The sequence below is a fragment of the Centroberyx gerrardi genome, chromosome 21 (assembly GCF_048128805.1).
Source record: "Centroberyx gerrardi isolate f3 chromosome 21, fCenGer3.hap1.cur.20231027, whole genome shotgun sequence".
Lineage (NCBI taxonomy): Eukaryota > Metazoa > Chordata > Actinopteri > Beryciformes > Berycidae > Centroberyx > Centroberyx gerrardi.
In genome coordinates this window covers 10,055,147-10,075,871 of record NC_136017.1, presented here as the reverse complement: position 1 = coordinate 10,075,871, position 20,725 = coordinate 10,055,147, and the positions used below count along the sequence as shown (strand labels likewise).

The following is a 20,725-nucleotide window of genomic DNA, read 5'->3' as shown; positions in this document are numbered from 1 at the left end:
TGCCCTTCTCAGAAAAAGGTATTATTGCATCTCTAGAAGTAACCATGGTCCTGCAGTGAGACAGTCAAGTTTTCTTCACCTTTGTGCAGGTGTATTATTTTTTTAAAACAATTAACTTTAGATGTCAACACATTGAGGGTCATTTGGAGGGGAGATCACATGTCCATGGATGACACTTACTGACAAGATGACAAAAAGAGTATGTGGGTGGAAAACATATAGCTTTCTACACAGTCACCCTAAAATTCAGCAATTGCAAATTTGATGATTTAAAAAGCCAAGGCCAAATAGCTAGAGACACAGGAAGTTCCCAGACTATGCTGCCATGCTAGCCTAAATATGTCAGTTTCCGATGAGCTGCCCAAAAGAAAAAAATACCGTCCATAACTCATTGGAGAAATGCTATTCTGGAGGATAGACATTTATTTGTAAAATGGCAATGGATAAGAACCTGGAGTGATAGAGGATACAATGAGCTGTCACTGTCACAAAAACATTTAGATATACAGAATATATAAAATGTATATTTAATACTTTCAAAAAATCTACTAGATTTTCTATATAGCCAACTGTTTTAGATACCAGTGAAGTAGATTAGTATTGGCAAATATCTATTCGGTCTTACGTTTTTCTATTGTGAGGTGCACCTATTCAGTAGTGGCATTAAATATTACACACAAATTCCACAAATTGGAGGTTTGCTGTGACAGGTTTTCAAAAGGACAACTCGCGGTTGCTGTTGAAAAAATATAAAAACATACAAAATACAAATAAAGTAGATTTAAAAATTGTTAAAATGTTTACTGAATTGGCCCGTCGACACAGCAATTACGTGTCATGTAATTCTTGCTTTGCTCCTTCTGTTGCTGGTATCACCACACATTGAAATACATAGAAAAAGAACACAAATGTTTCTCGGTTCCTCGTGTTAATACTGTTTCTAACAAATTTTTCTTTTTTTTTTTTTTTACACAACTTGCACACAGACTTACATGACAAAAACGCACAGTGTAGCACAGTACAAAGGTGGTCGAGTGTGGCACGGTATAGTTTTTTGATCTATTTTTTGATTGACAGCACAGTGGCACAGCCAGTACGTGTCATCACAAACTTGTCTCCCGGTCCAAGCTCTTCTCGTGTCTCCTCCGCTTGTGTCGCTTCTCGCCGCCACTGGAAAAGCTGCGCGGGAAAAGAAGCCGAGCAAAATGTCAGAAAGGGAACAGACATTTAGCACTGAGTTGACCAGCGGAAGCACTTGAAACAAGTTCATGCAATTCATGTATTGTTGTGTTTGTTTTTCTGTATTGGGATTGATCTTTAAAAAGTGAGTCTGTAGAAATGAGGGGAACATTAGGGTATTCCTCTGTTTTTTTTTCCTTCTATGCTTGGGATAATTGCTCTGAAAATTGTAAATTGTTGTGAAAATTTGGAAAAGTCTCGGATACCAGGAATGGCTTTTTTTTTTTTTACTTTATATTCCTCAATAAAAAGTGAATCTAACAGTCAAGTGTATTGTGCATTGTCCAACAGTTGGCCAACTGAGAGGTGTATTGGACAGAAATGTAAAGCTTTATAAATCCAGATTACATAGCATGCAAATATGTCTCATAAACCTTAAGTGCCTCGCAATTCAATGTCTTATAGTGAGATATAGTGCTATTAATTTTACAACTTTTACAACATGCAAAGTGTGTAGTGCAGTGTTGCACCATAAAAAACCTGGCAGTAACATGCACATCCAGGCCATGCTGTGTTGCAATCCACAAGAGCATCATTCCATTTATTCATACCAATCCGACACAAAAGACTAGTGCTTAGATACTGCATGTGCATATGTGAATTTAGAGTCTAGTCCCAGCACCGAATCATAACTTGCAGCACAGATCAACACCATTTTACCATCAGCACATGCAACAATAAACGGTCGGTAGCAGCAAACAGAAGACACAGGACAAGACTCTCCATGCCGACGGGGGATTTGGGAGCGACTTACCTTTGGGATCTCAGCTTCTGAGAGGTTAGGAGGGGGAGCTTAGGGTTGGAGTGGAATGAGAGAGGCAGGTAGGAGACACTATGTTAGACTACAGATTCTGTGGGAAATTTGTGAGGGAAGAGCTGCTCTTAGAAAATCCCTTTCATCTAAACATACTAGCTCCTTGGTTTCCTGGAAAATAATATGATTTATGTCAAAAGCAAATGGTCCAATAACTAACTAGAAGGTACAGTGCAAACTTCTGCCAACGCTGAACCATTCCCCAAATTGCGGTTACATCCCAAAGCATCATTCCTATGACTTGTGAAAATGGTCCCTTGACCCTGCAAACATACCCTTATGGTTTGGAAATAAGTCTCTATCTCTGTTAGTTTCATATGGCTAAAAACGTTAAATGTCTAAAGGCAAAGATCACCATCAAAAACTAATCAGTTGTTGCTTTGCCCAAGGCCTATCTGTCCACCAAATTTTATCAAAATCATAGGTTTTTGAGCTATCCTGCTGACAGACAGACAAACTAATAATAAAAGGTAAGGGGATTTCTATGCAGTATTTGCTGTTCAGATCATCTGATCTATCGATGATATTTATTTGGATATCTGAGAGTGGCGTGGTGAAAGAAGCTGACCTTTTAGCGCTGGGCTCCTTCTTAGTGCTCTCGGGGTTGACGCTCTTCCACACACTGCCGAAAGAGCCTTTGGACATCTCATCAGTGATGTTCACTGTGGCAGGGTCACTCCTTCAGACACATTAGAGAGAAGACGTGTGTCGTCAGTGGAACTAGCAATCCAAAGTCTGCTACTTTAGAGAATGGGAACTGTCTGGAAGGTTTTCTCCAAAGTAGTGTACATGTATAAGAATATAACAGAGGAGACAGAAAAAGAAGAAAGATTGATAACTGGAACAGCAACCAACAAAGCACCTAGGCTTGTTTTATGGGAATTATCAGTATGGTTAGAACACGTCATTGCAAGTAAAACTAGTTTTACATATATATCTTCCAGGTAGAATTTCCCACTCTGTGATATAAGTTAAAAATGGCTGCCATGGGGACTTTGTTGGACACTCAAAATACCAATACCATACTGATTAAAATGACTTACTTGAAGTGTCCCTCCAGTGGCATTTGTACAATGCCTTCTTCTTCTGCAATAATGCTGTGCTCTTCCTGAAGAGAGAGAAAAATACAACTCATAAAGAATCTGAAAAGACACTACAGAGATAGCAACATTACTGCTGCAGTGGTGAAAACTGAAAGATGTGGGGAAAAAAACAAAAAGTGCACAAGCAAAGCTGTCATCTTTGTGACTGCCTCTTTATGCATTAACCTTTTGGTCATGCTGATGTGAAACCTAGTCAACCAACTAAGCTAGAGCAGACAGCCTGTTATATGTTCATCAATAGAGCTCAGATGTGCCTTCCCCGTTACATTTAGGCACTCAGCTGATGCTCTGATGCAGAGCGATTTACACTGAGGTTCAGTGTCTTGCTCAAGGACACTTGGCTGTTGATGGACACACTGGTTGTTGCAGGGAGAGAAGGGTCAGGGTTAGGGTTAGGGTTAAGCTGCGGCTGTACTGATCCGTCGGAAAACAGACAGAATTATTGACGGATAGATTTCTGTCCGTTGGGCTTTTTTGGAACATTGACAAGGTGGGAGAGGCAGAAATACAGCTTTGCTCATAACGGTATCACAAGAAAAAAGAAGACGCAGACTATACCGTATGAATTAAATAAGAAACTGACCTGGAAAACCTACAGTCATCCCAACGTTATACCAGGCTTTCTCCGTTTTATCTTTGTTTTGGTCGTACCGTTGTTTCTGTGATCGCTGCTATTTTTTCCAAAACAAATGTAGGAATGCCTCTGATTGGTTAAACGGATGGTGATGAATCCAGAAAAAGTTCAACTGGGTTGAACTTTTTGTCCGCCTTAGGGTTAGGGTTAGTTTTAGGATTAAACTACTATGATAATAATGTAAGGTGGCTACTTTTTCTTTTCTTTTTTTTCTTTTCATTTTGTGTTATTTCCTTAACTTGGAGTGACTTTATTTTGTATGGGTTTTGCATGCTTTTCATTTTGTGTGTTTATTTCCCTAATTTGGAGTGACTTGTGTTTTGTATTTTTGCATTTTTGTATTTACATATTTTTATATTCTGTCTTTGTTAACTTGGGTTAACGCCACCCAATGATTGCAATATGGCAATCAGCCTAATGTTGATCTATTTCTGTACCTCTTGCTCTGCATCTTCTAGTTTCTTCTTCTTCCATTCAGGCATCAGGTCGTCCAGCCAGCTCAGTTCTCTCTTGGTGAAGATGAAGTCAAGCAGCTTACGAATGAACACCAGGGCCAAGACCTGGAGCACCACAAACGGACAGATATTAACCACACATGTGCACAAAACATGCAGGCACACACACTAACACACACACACACAGCTTACCATCATAGGGAAGACAATGGCAGCCTTTGAGGTCTTGATGATCCAGAGCAGGGCCAGGCAGGTGAGCTGGATGATGGTGAAGAGGTGCACCTTCCTCAGCGGGACGTGACGAAGGTAGATGAAGTCTGGCTGATGCTTTGCCGGCATGCCGAACAGCCTCAGACGGTCAAAGAACTGTATGGACACAGACAGCCGTGGATCATTTACAGTGGTAGCCATTGTACGAGTCTCACTAAAAGCATTTATCCTGGGTTAGTACTGCTAATAAAAATACTTACTTGAATGTTATGCAGTAGAAACATTCATGTTTTGTTACACAAAACTGTAGTGTCTCTCAACCAACTAGTTTTGAAACCATTCCTTCTAACTTCCAGTGGCTTAAAAAAAGAGAAACATTTTCAAATAGATTCTTTTTGGGGATTGAGCCAATGTTCAGCAGCTTTTTAGCAAGCATGCAGCAAAAAGTGGGTGTTCAATATCGACTGTATCTGTCATCTGTACATGTGGAAGGACTTCAGTAACTACAAGTACAGTGCACAGTTCTTGGACAGCATCCAGCTAATATCAACAGCATGAGGCTGCGTGAGGGGAAAGAGAGCGCCTCATTATGGCACATTTGTTTCCCATTGAGCTTTAAAACAAACTGTTGAATAAACTGAAATATATCTATGAAACAGATACAGATAAATCACCCAAATTATTTTAGCTGAATCAGATATCAAATTTGGAGGTACATATGAATATGATTATTCACATTGCTCAATAGTGTAGTGCATTACTTACTATTTGTAATTGATATAATGAATCATCTTTTGTGCTACTATAACTGCAACTAATATTACTACTACTACTACTACTACTACTACTACTACTACTACTAGTGCTTCTATTACTGTGACTACTACTACTGCTGCTACTACTACTACTACTACTACTACTACTACTACTACTACTACTACTAGTGCTTCTATTACTGTGACTACTACTACCGCTACTACTTCTTCTAGTCTTAAGAGCTCACCTGAATGCCTCTGAGTGAGGAAGCCCCCATGTATAAAAACACTCCGTACAGCACTGGCATGGGGATGAACTGGAGACAGAGAAAGATATTCAACATCAGGCATGAGACAAAAACTATTTGCAAATAATTCTTAGTGTTTGTTTTAACCTCCCAAGATGTACTAGATGGGTGGAGTTTACAGCATCAGGAGAAGTCAGATAGTGTCAGGTAAGTGATCAGTCATAAGAGAAAACACTAAATTGAGTCTGGCACTAAATGTATTGACCTATGTAATGCCACTCCCAGCAGCACAACATCATCCAGTTTAATATCAGTGTGCAGATATTAAGCTGTAATTAGGCATTCTTGAAGATAATTGTGATGTACATGAATTAAACAAGTTTTTAGACATGAAATACAGATGCAGGTGCTAAATCCGCTCAAACATTTGTTACTGATTAGGATGTGAGTGGTTTGTGTGTCGTCGTTCCTCCACGACATGACCTTTGACCCCTGACCTTTAGCACGGAGGTCATGAAGACGGAGCAGCCCATCAGGGTGAAGATCATGAGGCCGGTGAAGCGCTGCTCTCGGATCCCCAGGAACTTGGGCTGCTCTCCGGGGGCCGAGCACTCGGACTCCAGCTTCAGGCTGTTCACGTGGGAGATGGAGAGAACGGTGGCCGCCACGAACCACGGCAGGCCCATCACCGAGCACACGCCCAGCATCACCCCCACCACAAACAGGTCCAGGTGGTAGCCACAGCCTTTCTGCACGAGCCAGACAAGGGACACTGGTGTTTAGAGTAGTAATAATGATAATGTGGTACTTTATTGATCCCGTAGGGAAGCTTTCTTTTTTTGCTGGTCCCCCTTCAGGAAGGTCAGGGTCAGCTACACAACAGCGACCCTCGAGCTGATAGGGATTCAGTGTCTTGCTCAAGGACACTTCAGCAGGGTGGATATACTACTACTAATATGGCATAATATGTGTTTCATCTTAGAAGAATCACAAGAGGCAGAGGAAGATGAAGAATCACAAGAGGTAGAGGATGAAGAAGAAGAAGAAGAATCACAAGAAGTAGCGGAAGAAGAAGAAGAAGAATCACAAGAGGTAGAGGAAGAAGAAGAATCACAAGCGGTAGAGGAGGAAGAAGAAGAAGAATTACAAGAGGTAGAGGAGGAAGAAGAAGAAGAATCACAAGAGGTAGAGGATGAAGAAGAAGAATCACAAGAGGTAGAGGATGAAGAAGAAGAATCACAAGAGGTAGAGGAAGAAGAGGACCAATTTGGCCTTCATTCTGTAGCTAATTTCATAAACACTGTAGCACTGTAGCACAGGTTGAACTCTATTCTATTTACAGCCAATTCCTTACATCACTAAAAAATAGGTAATTGAAAGGGCGTAATTACGAAGCCGCTGTTCTTAAAAGAAGCTTTAATCCCATTATTTTTGTGGCTAGGATTTCAAGGAGGATTTTAAAAAAGCACCTTCAGTTTGTGCTCCTTCCTGTTGATAATGACAGCCGTGATCTGCTGGTCCATGAAGATGAGGATGGTGCAGAGCAGAGCAGGGAGGAAGGTGACGATGGTGGTCCACCAGGGGTTGGGCCCCACTGGGTTTATAACCCAGCCACGGTCATCTCTGGTTGGCTGGGGAGAGCAAAAAGGAAGGTGGTGAGTAGGATGACAGGGATCGCTGTGTTTCCAAATTGAATGTAAGGAAATTAAACAAGGACACTTTAGATTAAAATATCGGAAATATATCAGCTCTTTTAATCAATGTAAAGTACACAATTTCTTGCAATAATAACAAACATTGGCTCATATCAAATCTTAATCAAGCAATCTCATTCTTGTCGTAGATGTATCTTACTTCTTAACTTATTAACTATTTTAAGATCTTTGATTATAAATTAGTTACATTTTAGAGGATGCAAGTATTTGTACTTTGGAATATTAAAAGAACTTGAGGTCATGTATCGTTTTATACAAAGTGGATATATACAGAAGCCTTGTGGAATGGAGGCTTTCATTTGGACTTACTTTGAAATTGCTGGGGACCTGTAGCTTTGGTGAGGGGATGCCCAGGGCATAATCTACCAAAACCATAGTCAGGATGGTGATGAAGACAGCAAAGTCACTGATGATGGCCCGCACCTTCAGAGGGAACAAACAGACATGTTCTTCAGGCAAAATCCACATTTCATCCAAATGCCAGTCAGACTACAGTGTAGTACTCCTTCACCACCACAAGGAGGCGTTGGTATACTATAGATTGGTGTGTCAGCATCACACCACACATCAAGCAGCTCATGAGTGTCCTCTCAATGATAAATCATAGAAATTGCTCAAATAGAATGGCCACACAGACTGCAGGATTCTTTGCTATTTCAGATGAAACACCCAATAGATGGCAGCATAATCAAGTTTCTTCTTAAAATGTCACAGACAGAGAGAAAACCATACTTGGCAGGCAGATCAATTTCAATTTAATTTCACAGTCACGTGACAAAATAACAATTAGATTGACTACTGTAAAATTAAAGCAGCACAGTCAATATGGCCACTACCATGCACCTAGAGACAATGTCAAACAGGCACTTTAAAACGTACAACTACTGCACTTTAAAAAGACAGAGAGGTCGATAGAAAGAGAAAAAGTGAGAGAGAGAAAGGGTGTGTATGTGAGAACGTGAGCCTGTGTGGGACACGGACCTTGGTGGGGAAGTAGCGGCTAGTCTTGAACTCCTTGAGGAAGGCGGACATGAAGACGGTGGAAAAGAAGAGGACCACGCACCAGAAGAGGACGTCGGGGATGTAGGGGCCGTGGGGGCCGCAGGCGCTGCCCTCAAACTCCCCATGCAGCATCTCACAGTCCTGCAGGCACCGGAAAGACATGATGATGATGATGATGATGATGATGATGGCGATGATGAGGAGGATGAGGATAATAATGATTATAGTGGATGGCAATGACGAATCTGTAAAGTCCGACTACCAAAGTGTTTGCTGCCACTTACTCTTCCTCAGGTACATTCGTTATTGCTTTTCATAACATATCACTTCTACCAGATTAGCTGCTACCTCATGCTCATGGATTCTCCGAGCATGCAGTATAATTAGTATCTGTGTGTCTGTGACTTTGCAGAGGTGTTTGCACCCTCGCATGACCTTCCCTCCCAAAATATTTGCCGCCGAATGCCTAACGAGCATTGTGTAGGAGTGACACAGCACGCTTCCAGTGGCATGACTTACTTACGGCTGACAGTGGGAGAATCCACCCGTCACAGCGCCTCTCCATGCTGATTCTGCACAGCTAAATCCTGTGAAATCCTGCCCACATGTTCCTAATCCCCCCGTAGTCTTTAGCTGCTACTTGATAAAGCAAAGTGTGGACGAAGGGAGACGCAACACACCGCTAGAGACTGTAAACAATATCCTTAACACTCGATGTATCTTGTTTCCTACATGGATAAGCAATTGTAGGTGAGCTAATATGCCATCTCATGTTAACACTTTTCTTCTATTTGTCTCGTGTGTTATCCTCCCTTCTCCTCTCCTCGGGATCACAACTTGGCTGATGTTTCTGAAGTCTTTACAGCTTACAGATCCAGAGCAACACTTCTTCAGATTAGAAGTCTAGCTGAACTGAGAAAGCCTGTTCCGCCTATGTATCTCTAAGCCATAGATAACCCCTGTTTTTATGCATCCTATGTATTTTTGCTGGTTCCCTGCACATGTCTAGGGCTCCTTACATTGACCTCCAGCATGGTCCAGTTGACCTGGGAGGCCGTGATGTTTCTCTCCTCCCAGTACCGCAGAGTCTCGTTGCTGGGGTCCCGGGGCTCCACACATGCACACCTATGGAGGGGAGCACACACACACGCAGGCATGGATACACACATACGACCTTAAGTACACGAAGAATACAAACACAACGCATACCTCCTCACTGTACACACTTTGCCTGAAACTTTTGAACGTTTGAGGGTCAATTTAACAATTAGCAACAATCGCTTACCCACAAACTGTTCCAGTCTACTCTACATCCTGTACCACTAGGAGATTAATTAGATTGTGATACACCACTTCCAGGATAATGAAAAACATTTTCTGATGGCATTTTACTAAACTCTAAATGTCAGCGTCCCCTGCTGTCCACTACACAAGCACAGAAAACCCACACAAGAGAAACTCCTAGCCTGACTGCGTATTGACACGGCCAGCTTATGTGCTGCGGTAATGCTCTTGAAACACAGACAACGTGGGATTATTCACCATAAAGCAAAATCCATTACTGAAACACTGGATAGTGTCTACAGTACTGCACCATCTGCCCTTTCATGGTGAGGCAAACACTAGTCCCTTTGGCACGTGCATGCAAATCTGCTCATACATGCGCATGCAATACTGTAAATTACATGCCGCAACAACAAAAACAACAACAGTGCTGCTGATTTAGAGCAGTGGTTGGTAAAGTGGAAACTGGGAATTTCAACTCATGTCTAACAACAAAAATCTTCTTCAATGGGGTTCCTTAATACACAATCTTATCAAATTGAGATTTGTGGTCTGATGAAATAAAATAAAAGAATCCATGACATAGGGGACCAAAGATAATAGCAGTTTGCAAATCCTTTGCAAGCTGGAAACATAACTATGAATCTTTAACAGATGCTTGTGTCAGAGAGAAGATTTTCCAGTCCCAGGTCACCAGTCATAAAAACGTATTCTTAGCCATCTTGCCTTATCAAATATGAATTCAAAAAGCACTTACGAGTACTGTGTGAGTTTCTGAAGGTTATTGTTTTTGTTGATGGGGTAGTGCTCCCCCAGGTGGAGCAGCTTCTCCAGGGCTTCGTAGATGAAGATGATACAGATCAGGGCGGCAAAGGCCTCCTCAGTGAAGCGTGTGATGTAACAGACAAGCGAGCTGGCGTCCGTAGCCACCAGCAGGAGACACAGGAAGGCCGTCCAGAGGCCGATACAGGCCCTCAGGGAGAGGTAGGAGAGGCCGTACTCCCTGAGAGAGAGGACAGGACACACACACAGAAGAGTGGAAGGCAAGGTTAGATAATTAGATATGACATCCCTATTGAAGCACACACAAGCGCATGCACATTGACCGACACACATCCACCATCGACTCTCAGACAGGTAAGCAAAGGCACACATTCTTGCACCTAAAAGCAGGCAAAAATGCATATCAACAAGGTAATAGTAGTTTTAAAATTGAATCACAAAGGGAGAAACATACTTGCAGAACTTGAAGAGGATCTTCTCAAAGACGAGCACAGGCCCTGTGCTGCCCAATATGGTGAGCGGCTGCCCAGCAAACAGAGAGTAGGCTATACCAGTCATGGACGCCCCAAACAGGGACTCAATAGCACTCTGGAAACCAAGGAAATAACGCTCTTATTTTCCAGTCAATCACATGTTGCTTTGAATATAGTGTTCAGCGAGTGTTGGGCTGATTTTATCTGACGTTTTATCTGACGTTCTAGGCAATATTTCAACTTCTCTCAATTTCTCTTATCACAGTTCATCAATAAATGTCATTGTAAAAAGACAGTGCGTGCTACGCATGTACAACAACATCAGGTGTAACAGAATCTAGGTTCTATGCAGACAGCTGGCGGAAGACTAGAAATTAGTGAAGCAGGCTTGACAGAACATTGAATCCTGAACTGGCTGGGAAAATATGGGAAGGGAAAGTGTGTTCATTCATTTTCTGAATGTATGTAACTGTCAGTGTGATGCAGGATGTTGTTGAAAAAGAGCCTGTGTTCTAAGTTATATCTTCCTAAACAGTATAAAGCTACTGTCATAAATATGTTTCCATGGAAGGAACAGCTGCAGTACAATAACTTCAGACAAAACCTAAATTTGGAGCAATGAAGATGGTGGTTTCTTACCACACGCCCCTCTGTGGCCTCCCCCAGCAGTCCCCCGAAGGTGATGACGGGGGACATGCAGGCGCAGTAGAGGAAGAGGAAGGAGGCCAGACACTGCAGACTGATGGCATCTGTGTAGTCGGAAATGTAGTGAGGAGCCTTCCGCTTGATGTCCAGGACAAAACCTCCAAAAAACCTGTGGGGAAATACTCTTTATGACTATGACTCTATGAGAAAATAATGTGCAAGTGAACACATACGGTATACGCATACGCATACACAACGACACATACACACACAGAGAAAGAGAGAGGCATCCATCACATAGAAAGACATCCAAAGTTGACTTGCAAAGATCAAACACACACACACACCTGTGAAGCAACACAGCACAACACACTCTCTCTCTCTCTCTCTCTCTCTCACAAAAATACAAACACACACACAAAAATTCCCTTAACTGACATTAATAATGAAAGAAGCAGAGAGATACACTCCGATAGGAATATTTACTACATCTTAATTTCACGTCAGTAAGCATGTACAGTGTGTGTGCATGGCAGCACTAGTACAGCACTGTATGTGTGTGTGTGTGTATTTGTCCATCCATGCGTCTCTCTTTGTATGACTGTCGGCCAGAGAGCAGGCTCTCCTGCCGCAGCAAGCCGGGACCATGGCGAACTAGCTGGAGGTGGTTGCTATGGCAACAGAGGGCGGGACTCTATGCTTATTTCAGTCTGAGTGGTAGGCAGCGATGCCACGTCCCGGGGGGGATGGGGGGGGGTAGGGAGATGATGATAACTGAGACTGGGCTTCCAGCCAATCTGAGCCGGGATAAGAGCCTACCGCAGCATACCGGAGCTCACCAGCAGCGCATCACTCACTCTGCTATGAAACCACTGTCCCTGAGATATAAATAACCCCTCTGCACCCTGTTACACTCCCATTGTCTCAAGCCCGGCTTTGGGAACCTCCTAGTGGTTGTGAGATGATTTTTGATGATCCATTTCTACAATCAAATATATTATCTTTAATCCTTCTGGCAAATCTGAATTTTTGCCTTGTCAAATAATGAATATGTACTGCCTCTTTGCTCCCTCAAATTAATTAACAGCTTGAAAATTAACATTTTATTTGATGTCTCAATTCTATTGATGTGCGCCGTCGTCAGGGGATCATGGGCATCTCTTCGCTTTGAGGTTTTAGGTTCATGTTGCAAGTAAAATAAGTTGGGAGCCACTGCTATAGCCTCATCATGGCTCTTTTGTTCTGAATGAACGTGAGTGAATGAAGTGAAACCAACTGCTTATTTACTGATGATAATGGTTTGAAGATTATATTTCTGAGCACAGTAATTGCCCCGTGATTATCATTGGTGACATGATGAGGATGATGAGGAAAGCTGGAGAAATGAAGTGAGACGTTGCAAACAGACAACACACAGTGATAATACTGTTATGTGTCGTGATTAAACAAAATGCATTTCATTTCATTATAGCAAATGAATCCAGTGAAAGCAATGACTGTGAGGAGCACTTTGTGCATTATTTGTCAGCCAGTACACTCACATGTCTCTGTGTTCTTAAATAATATAACGACACTGCAATATTGAAGCATGTAAATTTATGTGGGACAGTATGCTTGGCTGATTCTAGCCTTATAATGAAAGGTGTTTGTGGAGTTGAAGTGTGAGGAATGGTAATGAGCCATTAGGGCAGTCTGCTTCTTAAGAGAGCTGGATTTATAGTTTGGGGACAGAGAGGCGACTAGCAGGGGTGGCAAACAGGCGACAGGGAGACGGGGGACGAAGAAGCGCTCCGACAGCTCAGGGCTGTAGATCACGCGAGTAATGCCGAAGGTTGCACGCTTTCTCTCTCTCTCTCACACAAACACCTACTTCCCAGTGCGCTGTAGCTCAGGACCCCCGTGGCCTCCATGGTCCTCTGCCTCTCCAAGATCTGTCACTCCGTTGGGAACAGGGGGAACCTTCCGCTTTTCCTGTGTGGTTAAGATCACTGTCAGTTAGCTGTCGGTCGGCGGTCGTCGTTTTGAGGACAACAACTGCCGTCAGTTGCGCTTAATGCTCCACTGACTCAAACATTTGCAGACACAAGATGTTATACGTAATCTTGTGACATTTAACCAAGCATAAATGCCAAATGATTGATCTCTTATGCCATTTATTTCTGATTGTGGCACAATTCAATAGCATTATAACAATCTAATTGCATAATGGTATGGTATTTACCAAAGGATTCTCATCACAAATGGAATGAAGTCCTAAAACAACCTCAGTACTTTTTCAATCATCTGGGTCAGCTTTCTGTCGGATAACAGAATTACTCTCCGCAACAAGATGGCCGATCGCCTTTCAGCTGTAAAGTCGTCACAGACCAAAATAACTAATGGAGGAAAAACAACAAATGTTTTGGAGAGGATTGAGAGCAGAACCCCCGGGAGCGCCATCAAAGCGCAAAGTACAACACAGTTGAGATTAGAGGAGTACGCAGATGTTTCACTGTTTCTCAGCAAAAAAATATGTAGCAGGATGGAATCAAAGGCAAAGCAGTAATATATCGCTGTTGTCCGGTGAAAAGCTCATATCTCCAAAATGTCAACTTTTCAGGAACCAAGAAAAACAGCCTTATTTTCAGCTTTAATGACCATGCATGTTTTAGTTTTTCCAATTAATTTTGAGAAGGTTTCATCCAACAATGACAATATACAAAGAATCAAATTCTAAAAAGCCTTTTCAATGGTCAAATATGTGGCTGAGCCCTTTGAGTGGCAGAAACGATGCTGACCCCTTCAATAATTTACCCAATTTATCCTAAATTTCTAGCATTACAAGCAACCAATATCAAGCAGTACACAGTGTCTAAACACTGTGCCAGAGAACAAAATAAGATAAAGAGACTTTTTTGTCTTTTCTGTACATAGGGAGTTACCTGAGAGGGCACGTTTTTAGGCGGCTCTATTCTGATGGAGGGGTCCCACTCCCCAGGGGGCAGGACTGTCACCTGGTCCAGGAACTCATCAATACCTGCCACCAGGTCATTCCTGTCCTTGGCCTTGTACGCCACATCATGGAAAACCTGTGGAGGAGGTGAGGAGAGACATTCAATAAGACTTCAGAAACATACTTAGAAAATGCAGCTTTACAGTGATGTGTCCTGTGTGAATCTTCACGGAGGTTGCGTATTAAATCTAATAAAAATACATCTGTCGTAAATATAGTTTCATGTTTATTAATTATTGCTTTAAGAGTCTGTTCCATTCTTTTGCATTAATAAATCATCGACTGCATTTCCTTGCATATAGTATTCCAGCTACAGTAAGGGCTTATCCAGCATAAGCTCTTTATTATGTATTTCATATCCCACAAAGAATTATCCCCATCCCCATAAATGAGTAGACAAAATATTCAGAATATTATCATACAAAGTGAATTTACACAGACCACAAAAACAATACCAAATGGGATGAAGTGTATACACGCCCCAGTTTCTCAGCAAATCTCTATCTCAGGTATTTGTTTCTCATAATTGGGATAAGAGCTTAACGGGTATATTGTATACAGAATATGATTATACTGTAGTATTCCATATGTTAATAGCACATTAGTGTTGGATTATGCATACCGACTGGTTCAAAAACAGAGGTACGATTCCTTCCCACATATGATGAAGTAATTTGACATCCATATGCTTCTATTTTGATACATCCCAGAGGAGCGCTGGGATGTAAAAGTGAAAAAGACGACATCTGGCTCTAATGATGGTCAGCAACACTGGCTCTGCACTGCACCGTGGGAAACAGACAATCCTGTAGGGGGTTTTATGTGATAAAAAGAAACTCCCAGGGTCAGCTGAAGAACAGCAGCCCCGGAGCTGGTAGGGATTCTATCTACCTAATAAAGGCAAAAATGCCCTCTCTTTCGAAAAATAATGGTTGCAGCCTATTTTTAGGGAATGGCCTTCACACCAAAACCGGGGTTTTAACGTGGATACTCCTGGGCTCAGACCTCACCTCGTCAGTCATCAGTGTAGCGATGGACCGGCCGATTTCGTGGTACTGCGGGCCTTTTCCCAGGGGGCCGAGCAGGATGAAAAGAAACCTGTGCAACACAGAGGACAGCCATTTTGGGTCAAAGTCAAACACTTTCCTCTTGAGGCATTTAGAGAATATTCTCACCTAACCAGACTTGATACAGGATACAAAGAGAGAGAGTGAGAGAGGGGGGCAGGGGGGGTTTCCTGCATTTGGTGTATAACCTGGTGGTGATGGGAACCTCAGCCAGGCCGTTGAGCAGCACAGCAGGCGCCAGGCGGACAAAGGCCACCACAGGGCGCTCTAGGAATTCCAGCTCCCCCACCAGGACATTGGACGCCTCGGCACCAGGAGGGATCTTCTTCATGAAGTGGAGGTCAATCTGTGAGACAAAACACATACTGATGTCAGCATTAATGCAAGTGTATCCACTGGTCAAAGAGATGTTATGTCACAGTAGCGTTTGAAGAGGTAAGTAAATAATAATCCCAAATGATGGCTGTATCTGAACTTGATGAACCACTCAACTAAAGAACACAATCTTTACTCCTGTTAAATTCCATCCAGTTTCCCAGAACAAGAGGCTCGCGGTGACCATTTCACACGTAACCCTACCTTGGTTAAATATACAGCGCTAGTTGTGTGTCCAGCTATCGGTACCCATAGACAAACAGCAGATCAGCGGTGGGTCCGGGCGCTCACCTTGCTGAAGTCGACAGCGCTGTTTTCTCGGCTAACGTCCTGTTTGCCCTCATTGTTAGCTGGCTGGGACTGGGGTGAGACCGTTTGGCCTGGCGGGCAGAGCAGAAAACCAACATCATGTCAATCTCACTGAGGCTCATCCTATCACAACAGCACTTTCCCACACAAAGACAAAGGTCTACAGTGAACAACTGCAGGGTACAGTTACATTCTCTGAAAAAGAAGATACAACAGTGGACCATTTTGTTATTTGCGCTGCACCTTTTTTGGGCAAAAAGGTTCAGCCCCAGTGACAAAAGATACAATATTGTACCTTTTTTCAGAGTGTACCTGGTCTCTGATGAAGCTTAATACTCAGATCATTAGAATTGGGTGCATTGGAGATTATGATTTTAGTCAAATATTAGGCTCAATCTTTCTCAGAAGACCAGTTTTGTAAGCTTATATCTCAGTGAGGTGCAATCTTTAACTTTCATTTCAGATTAAAATATATCCACTGATGACTGGTTTGAATAAATGGTTTCTTCAATGAATTTTAATGTTGTAACGAGAGTTAAGAAAGTAAAAGATTGCTCCTTTAAAACCTCAATCCCGAGCATTTTGTGATGTGAATGCACCAGTGCAGCTGTTTGAGCAAATCACAGCATTTGTAGGGACTTACAGTATTCCCCATTAAGAAATGTGGCTTGCTCAAAAAGACCAGCTGTTTTAGTGAGGGTGTGATACTACCATAAAATAAGGATCCTGAAGGCAACTGAATGGAGATTACGTTTCGTGTTATTAAGTTATGTTATGATTATGAGGCAGTTAGCTGTCATCATTAGTGATTAGTGACTGTTATCAGTTTAGAATCGGAGTCATAAAGCCCCTATGATCGCTCTAGCGATTGAACAGACTGTTGAGAATGACATAAAGCGGAGAGTATCATCATGGAAATTGGGGAAACGACACATGCCCAGTTTACCTGTGTAAAATGATTCTGCAGAGAAAACCTCTGCATACTTTGAGCCATGCAGTTTTCATTTTATTGCTACACTTTAACATTTACATTCATGAGAGAACGCCTTGAAGGTCTTCTTGACTGCAAGCTTTGCAAAAATCAAAGCTGCATGAATCTAAGAATGCAGAGGATTTCTCTTCTCTCTGCCCACGTTTGATAAAATAGATTGCTAAATCTAAGATTGGAAGAACACACTAAGGCTTCAGAGTAGATTCTCACTCTTTACATTTATTTACACCAGCACAATCCTGAAGAAGACTGCGGTCAAACCGTTGGGTGGTGGCTGGTTTTGTGGCTTTAAATAAATGTAACAAGTGAGAATCTACTTGAAGCCTTAGTGTGTTCTTCCAAATTTTTATTTAGTTGTATTTAAGCCTTTTGGAATGCAGTATAACCTTATAATTGAAGCAAACAAGGTTCTTGACTGCGAGAAGTATTTTTCTGTGATAAAAAAGATTGGCCATATAGTTTTGAATACCTCACCGCACATGTATGGTAACTCCATTTCTGACTCCTCATGATGATACTCTCCCCTCATAATCTATACTATTCTATACAATTACCACTACTACCACTACTTTTAGTGTTTAGCATCAGTTTAGTCCTGTCTAGTTGCCTGTACAGATTTCCTGTTCTGTGTCTTGCTGTGGGATGGGAGAGTAGCCTTGCGCTACCGCCTGATGGAAACTAAGACGTTTGGTCTTGGTTTCGCCAAGGGGCGTGTCTGGGGACAAGTGGCCACGGCTCTTGGAGGGGCTCAAAGGTGACGGAGGGGTGGACACGCATGATGGGCAACACACACACCGCGGCCACGCCGCACAGGAAAAGACCTTTCTGGGTGGGGCGTTCTCAGGGACTGTTTTCTTAGACGAATGGCCGGGAGATTTTATGCTATGATAGAGGATGCCATTTACTGGATAAGTGAATGGCACATACACGCACACACACGCACGCACACATACACGCACACGCACACACAAAGCACATGTTAGACAAGGACAAACACATACGTACAAACATGGAGAAACACAAACAAGAGGAGAAAAAGGAGATATCAAACAGCAGTAAAACAGCAAGTCACAAATGGGCACAAGAAACTTGACACTGAAAAAAGCATGCAAAGGATTTACAAAATTGCAAATAATAAGATATTTACATACAATAAAGTGTATGGCCACCATGGAAAAAAGTAGAGAGGAATACAAGATGTGGACAAGACCACAGCTGGGCAATTGGACAGACTGGTGTGTGTGTGTGTGTGTGTGTGTGTGTGTGTGTGTGTGTCTTCGGACCATTCGCTCACCATTCTTGTCCATAGAGTGGGGCTCGGACTGCTTCTTGCCAATATCAGCGAAGGAGCGTACGATGGGGATGCGGTTGGCCAGCTTCTTATGGTTCTGGTGGTGGTGCTGTTTGAGCAGGGCCTCGCGGATCCTCTTCCTGGCATCCTGACCCACTGGGCCCGACAGCTCGTGCTGATCCAGGACCATCTCTGAGGAACACAACACACAAAGACACAAATGCAGGTTTAGACATTTACTGCTGACCGTCTTCGAACAATTCACTTCAAACTCACAGAGGCTTTACCCTCGGTAACGTCTGTCCCTGTGTAGAAGCCAGTGATGCTAAGCTGATTATTCCAACAAAAACCCACCCACTGCTGCCGATTAAATCACCCAAAACCAGGTTAAGTTCACCAGATCTCCCCAGCAGCGCAATTTTTTTACCCAACCAGATACACGCTCTCTTTCCTTTCTCCAAAAATATCCCAGATAAAATACGGTTGCATTATTCCTTCCCGAACCAGGTCAAACAATCCCATTCTAAGTCTATGGATATATATGAAAGGGCAAGGCAAAACAGGAAAAGCATAGTGACAGAGTATAAAAGCCGTCCCCATCCCTGAAATTATTGATTGCCAGTGAACCAAATTCAAATGTTAGCTATATTGACTTTTACATATCTGGTCTCTGCCCCACCAGGATGTGACACAGTAAGAATCAATCTTTATAACGCTAACAGGCATAGAGAGGGACCGGGAGAGACATACTGTAGCTCTACCCATTGACCTATACAGGACCACAGGACGCCGGCCCAGCCCGGGACCTCTACCTGCGATCTCCTCCAGAGAGTTGGCCCTCATGTCCAGCATCACCGTGCCGTTCATGATGCAGCTGCGAAGCTCAAACAGACTGTGTAGGGAAAGCGTGGCTACGTAGGGCTTACTCCACCGCTCCCCACCGTCCTCCACATCCTCCTCAAACTTCAGCCACCTACACAAAAGACAAAAAAAATACATGAATAAACATACAATGGATTTGCAAGCACACACACCCCCACAAAAATGCATAAAACACACAGATACGATACATGTGCATTTGTAGACGAGATGTAAACACAAAACCAAGTTGTGATTCTCTGTTTCTCTGATTCTTTGTGGTGATGACATGTAGTTCATTCTGAACACATGAAATGTGGGAGTTGTGTGAAAATTTGCAGCAAGGTGTGAAGATTCAGAGGTTAAGTTTGTTTTTATTCCTTTTTGTAATGAGATACTGCTCAATAAAGAACAGCTGTAAACCATGATGAAGTTTGATAGCATATGGTATAAAGTTAAGTGTCTCTCTGGATGAGCATGGCGCCATAGCAATAGCAGCATGGTAAAAAAAAGAAAAAATCGCATTCACACACTAACAGGATCAACCTATCAGGTGCAACAAAGAACAACAGCACAGCTGGGAACAGCTTGCTGTGGAGGAGCGGCCCATGTGGCCGACTGCAGCTGTGTACCTGGCTGTCTCTTTCCATTCGGCGTCCTCTCCCTCCCTGAGGCAGATCTCATCCAGCTCGGTGAAAAGGGCGTGGGGGATGTGCTCCTCGTCACCATCCTCTGTCCCCAGGAGGAACTGCACCCTCTGGGCCGGCGTGTCTGCTGCAGCGAGAGGGCGAGGCGGAGGGGCGTGTGGAGAGAAGAGGAGAGAAGGAACAAATAAATGTAATGGAGTGGAAAGATGTGAAACATTAAGGTAGGTGACAGTGATGTACATTGGTAGAAGAGGTTTGGTAATAAAAGAGAAAGAGATTTTCTGTGTGGCGCACTCCTACACATCAGGATCCTCCGTGAAAATGCAGCTCTACTTGCTTTCTAATATCGTTCGACCGTGTGTAACTTGCCACATTTCGTCTCAGTACACCTTGGAGACCTACTGTGCGAGGGGGATTCTCGTCCATCTTCCGCCCCAGAGTCCCTCTCCTTGGACCTCTTCCTGTGTCTGTGTCCATGGTGACGGTGACGTCGGTGCGACTTCCTGCCCAGGGGAACGTGAACCCCGATGTAGAGTGTGCGGTGACCTGCAGACAACATGGAGACAACATTAATCCATGAAACTCAATATCTAATATCTCAGCTCCTCAGGCTGATCTTAAATATTCTCTTAAATATCTTAAATATTTTCTTAAAACGCACTTTTATACACTTTTTATGTAATTGCTTTTGATCTTTCCCACTTTTCACAATCTCATCTTTTCTTTTACCTGATTTCATTTTATATTTGTATTCTTCTTTTAATGTATTTTCTCTTGCTTATGCTTCTTTTATCTCCTCATTATGTACTTTTCTTGTTTTTGTGTCTTCCTCTAA

The 20,725-nt window shown here is 42.7% G+C and overlaps 1 protein-coding gene across 1 annotated transcript; it reads right to left on the bottom strand.

Moving 5' to 3' along the window:
• Positions 1–1,103: 1,103 nt before the first annotated feature.
• LOC139917697 (sodium-driven chloride bicarbonate exchanger-like) lies at positions 1,104–19,343 on the bottom strand. The gene is made up of 21 exons (XM_071906873.2): positions 19,198–19,343; positions 18,389–18,577; positions 16,086–16,174; positions 15,608–15,765; positions 15,363–15,450; positions 14,282–14,428; positions 13,231–13,331; positions 11,355–11,529; positions 10,697–10,830; positions 10,217–10,462; positions 9,195–9,300; positions 8,155–8,316; positions 7,483–7,596; positions 6,928–7,089; positions 5,956–6,207; positions 5,459–5,527; positions 4,438–4,611; positions 4,228–4,350; positions 3,097–3,161; positions 2,622–2,732; positions 1,104–1,170 (listed from the first exon to the last, which is right to left on the bottom strand). Exons 1-21 carry the CDS (start codon positions 19,250–19,252, stop codon positions 1,104–1,106), a joined length of 2,787 nt encoding a protein of 928 aa, XP_071762974.2. The 5' UTR covers positions 19,253–19,343.
• Between the last annotated feature and the right edge of the window lie 1,382 nt (positions 19,344–20,725).

What these genes read in the sequence shown, in the direction of transcription:
- LOC139917697 (XM_071906873.2), bottom strand. Translation starts at nt 19,252, where the DNA reads ATGAACGGCACGGTGATGCTGGACATGAGGGCCAACTCTCTGGAGGAG. An exon ending in GCCGCTACTTCCCCACCAAG is followed by an intron (nt 7,597 to 8,154) that starts GTCCGTGTCCCA and finishes TTCCCTCTGAAG; the next exon opens with GTGCGGGCCATCATCAGTGA. An exon ending in AAGGAGCCCAGCGCTAAAAG is followed by an intron (nt 1,171 to 2,621) that starts GTCAGCTTCTTT and finishes CAGCTTTTCCAG; the next exon opens with TGGCGGCGAGAAGCGACACA.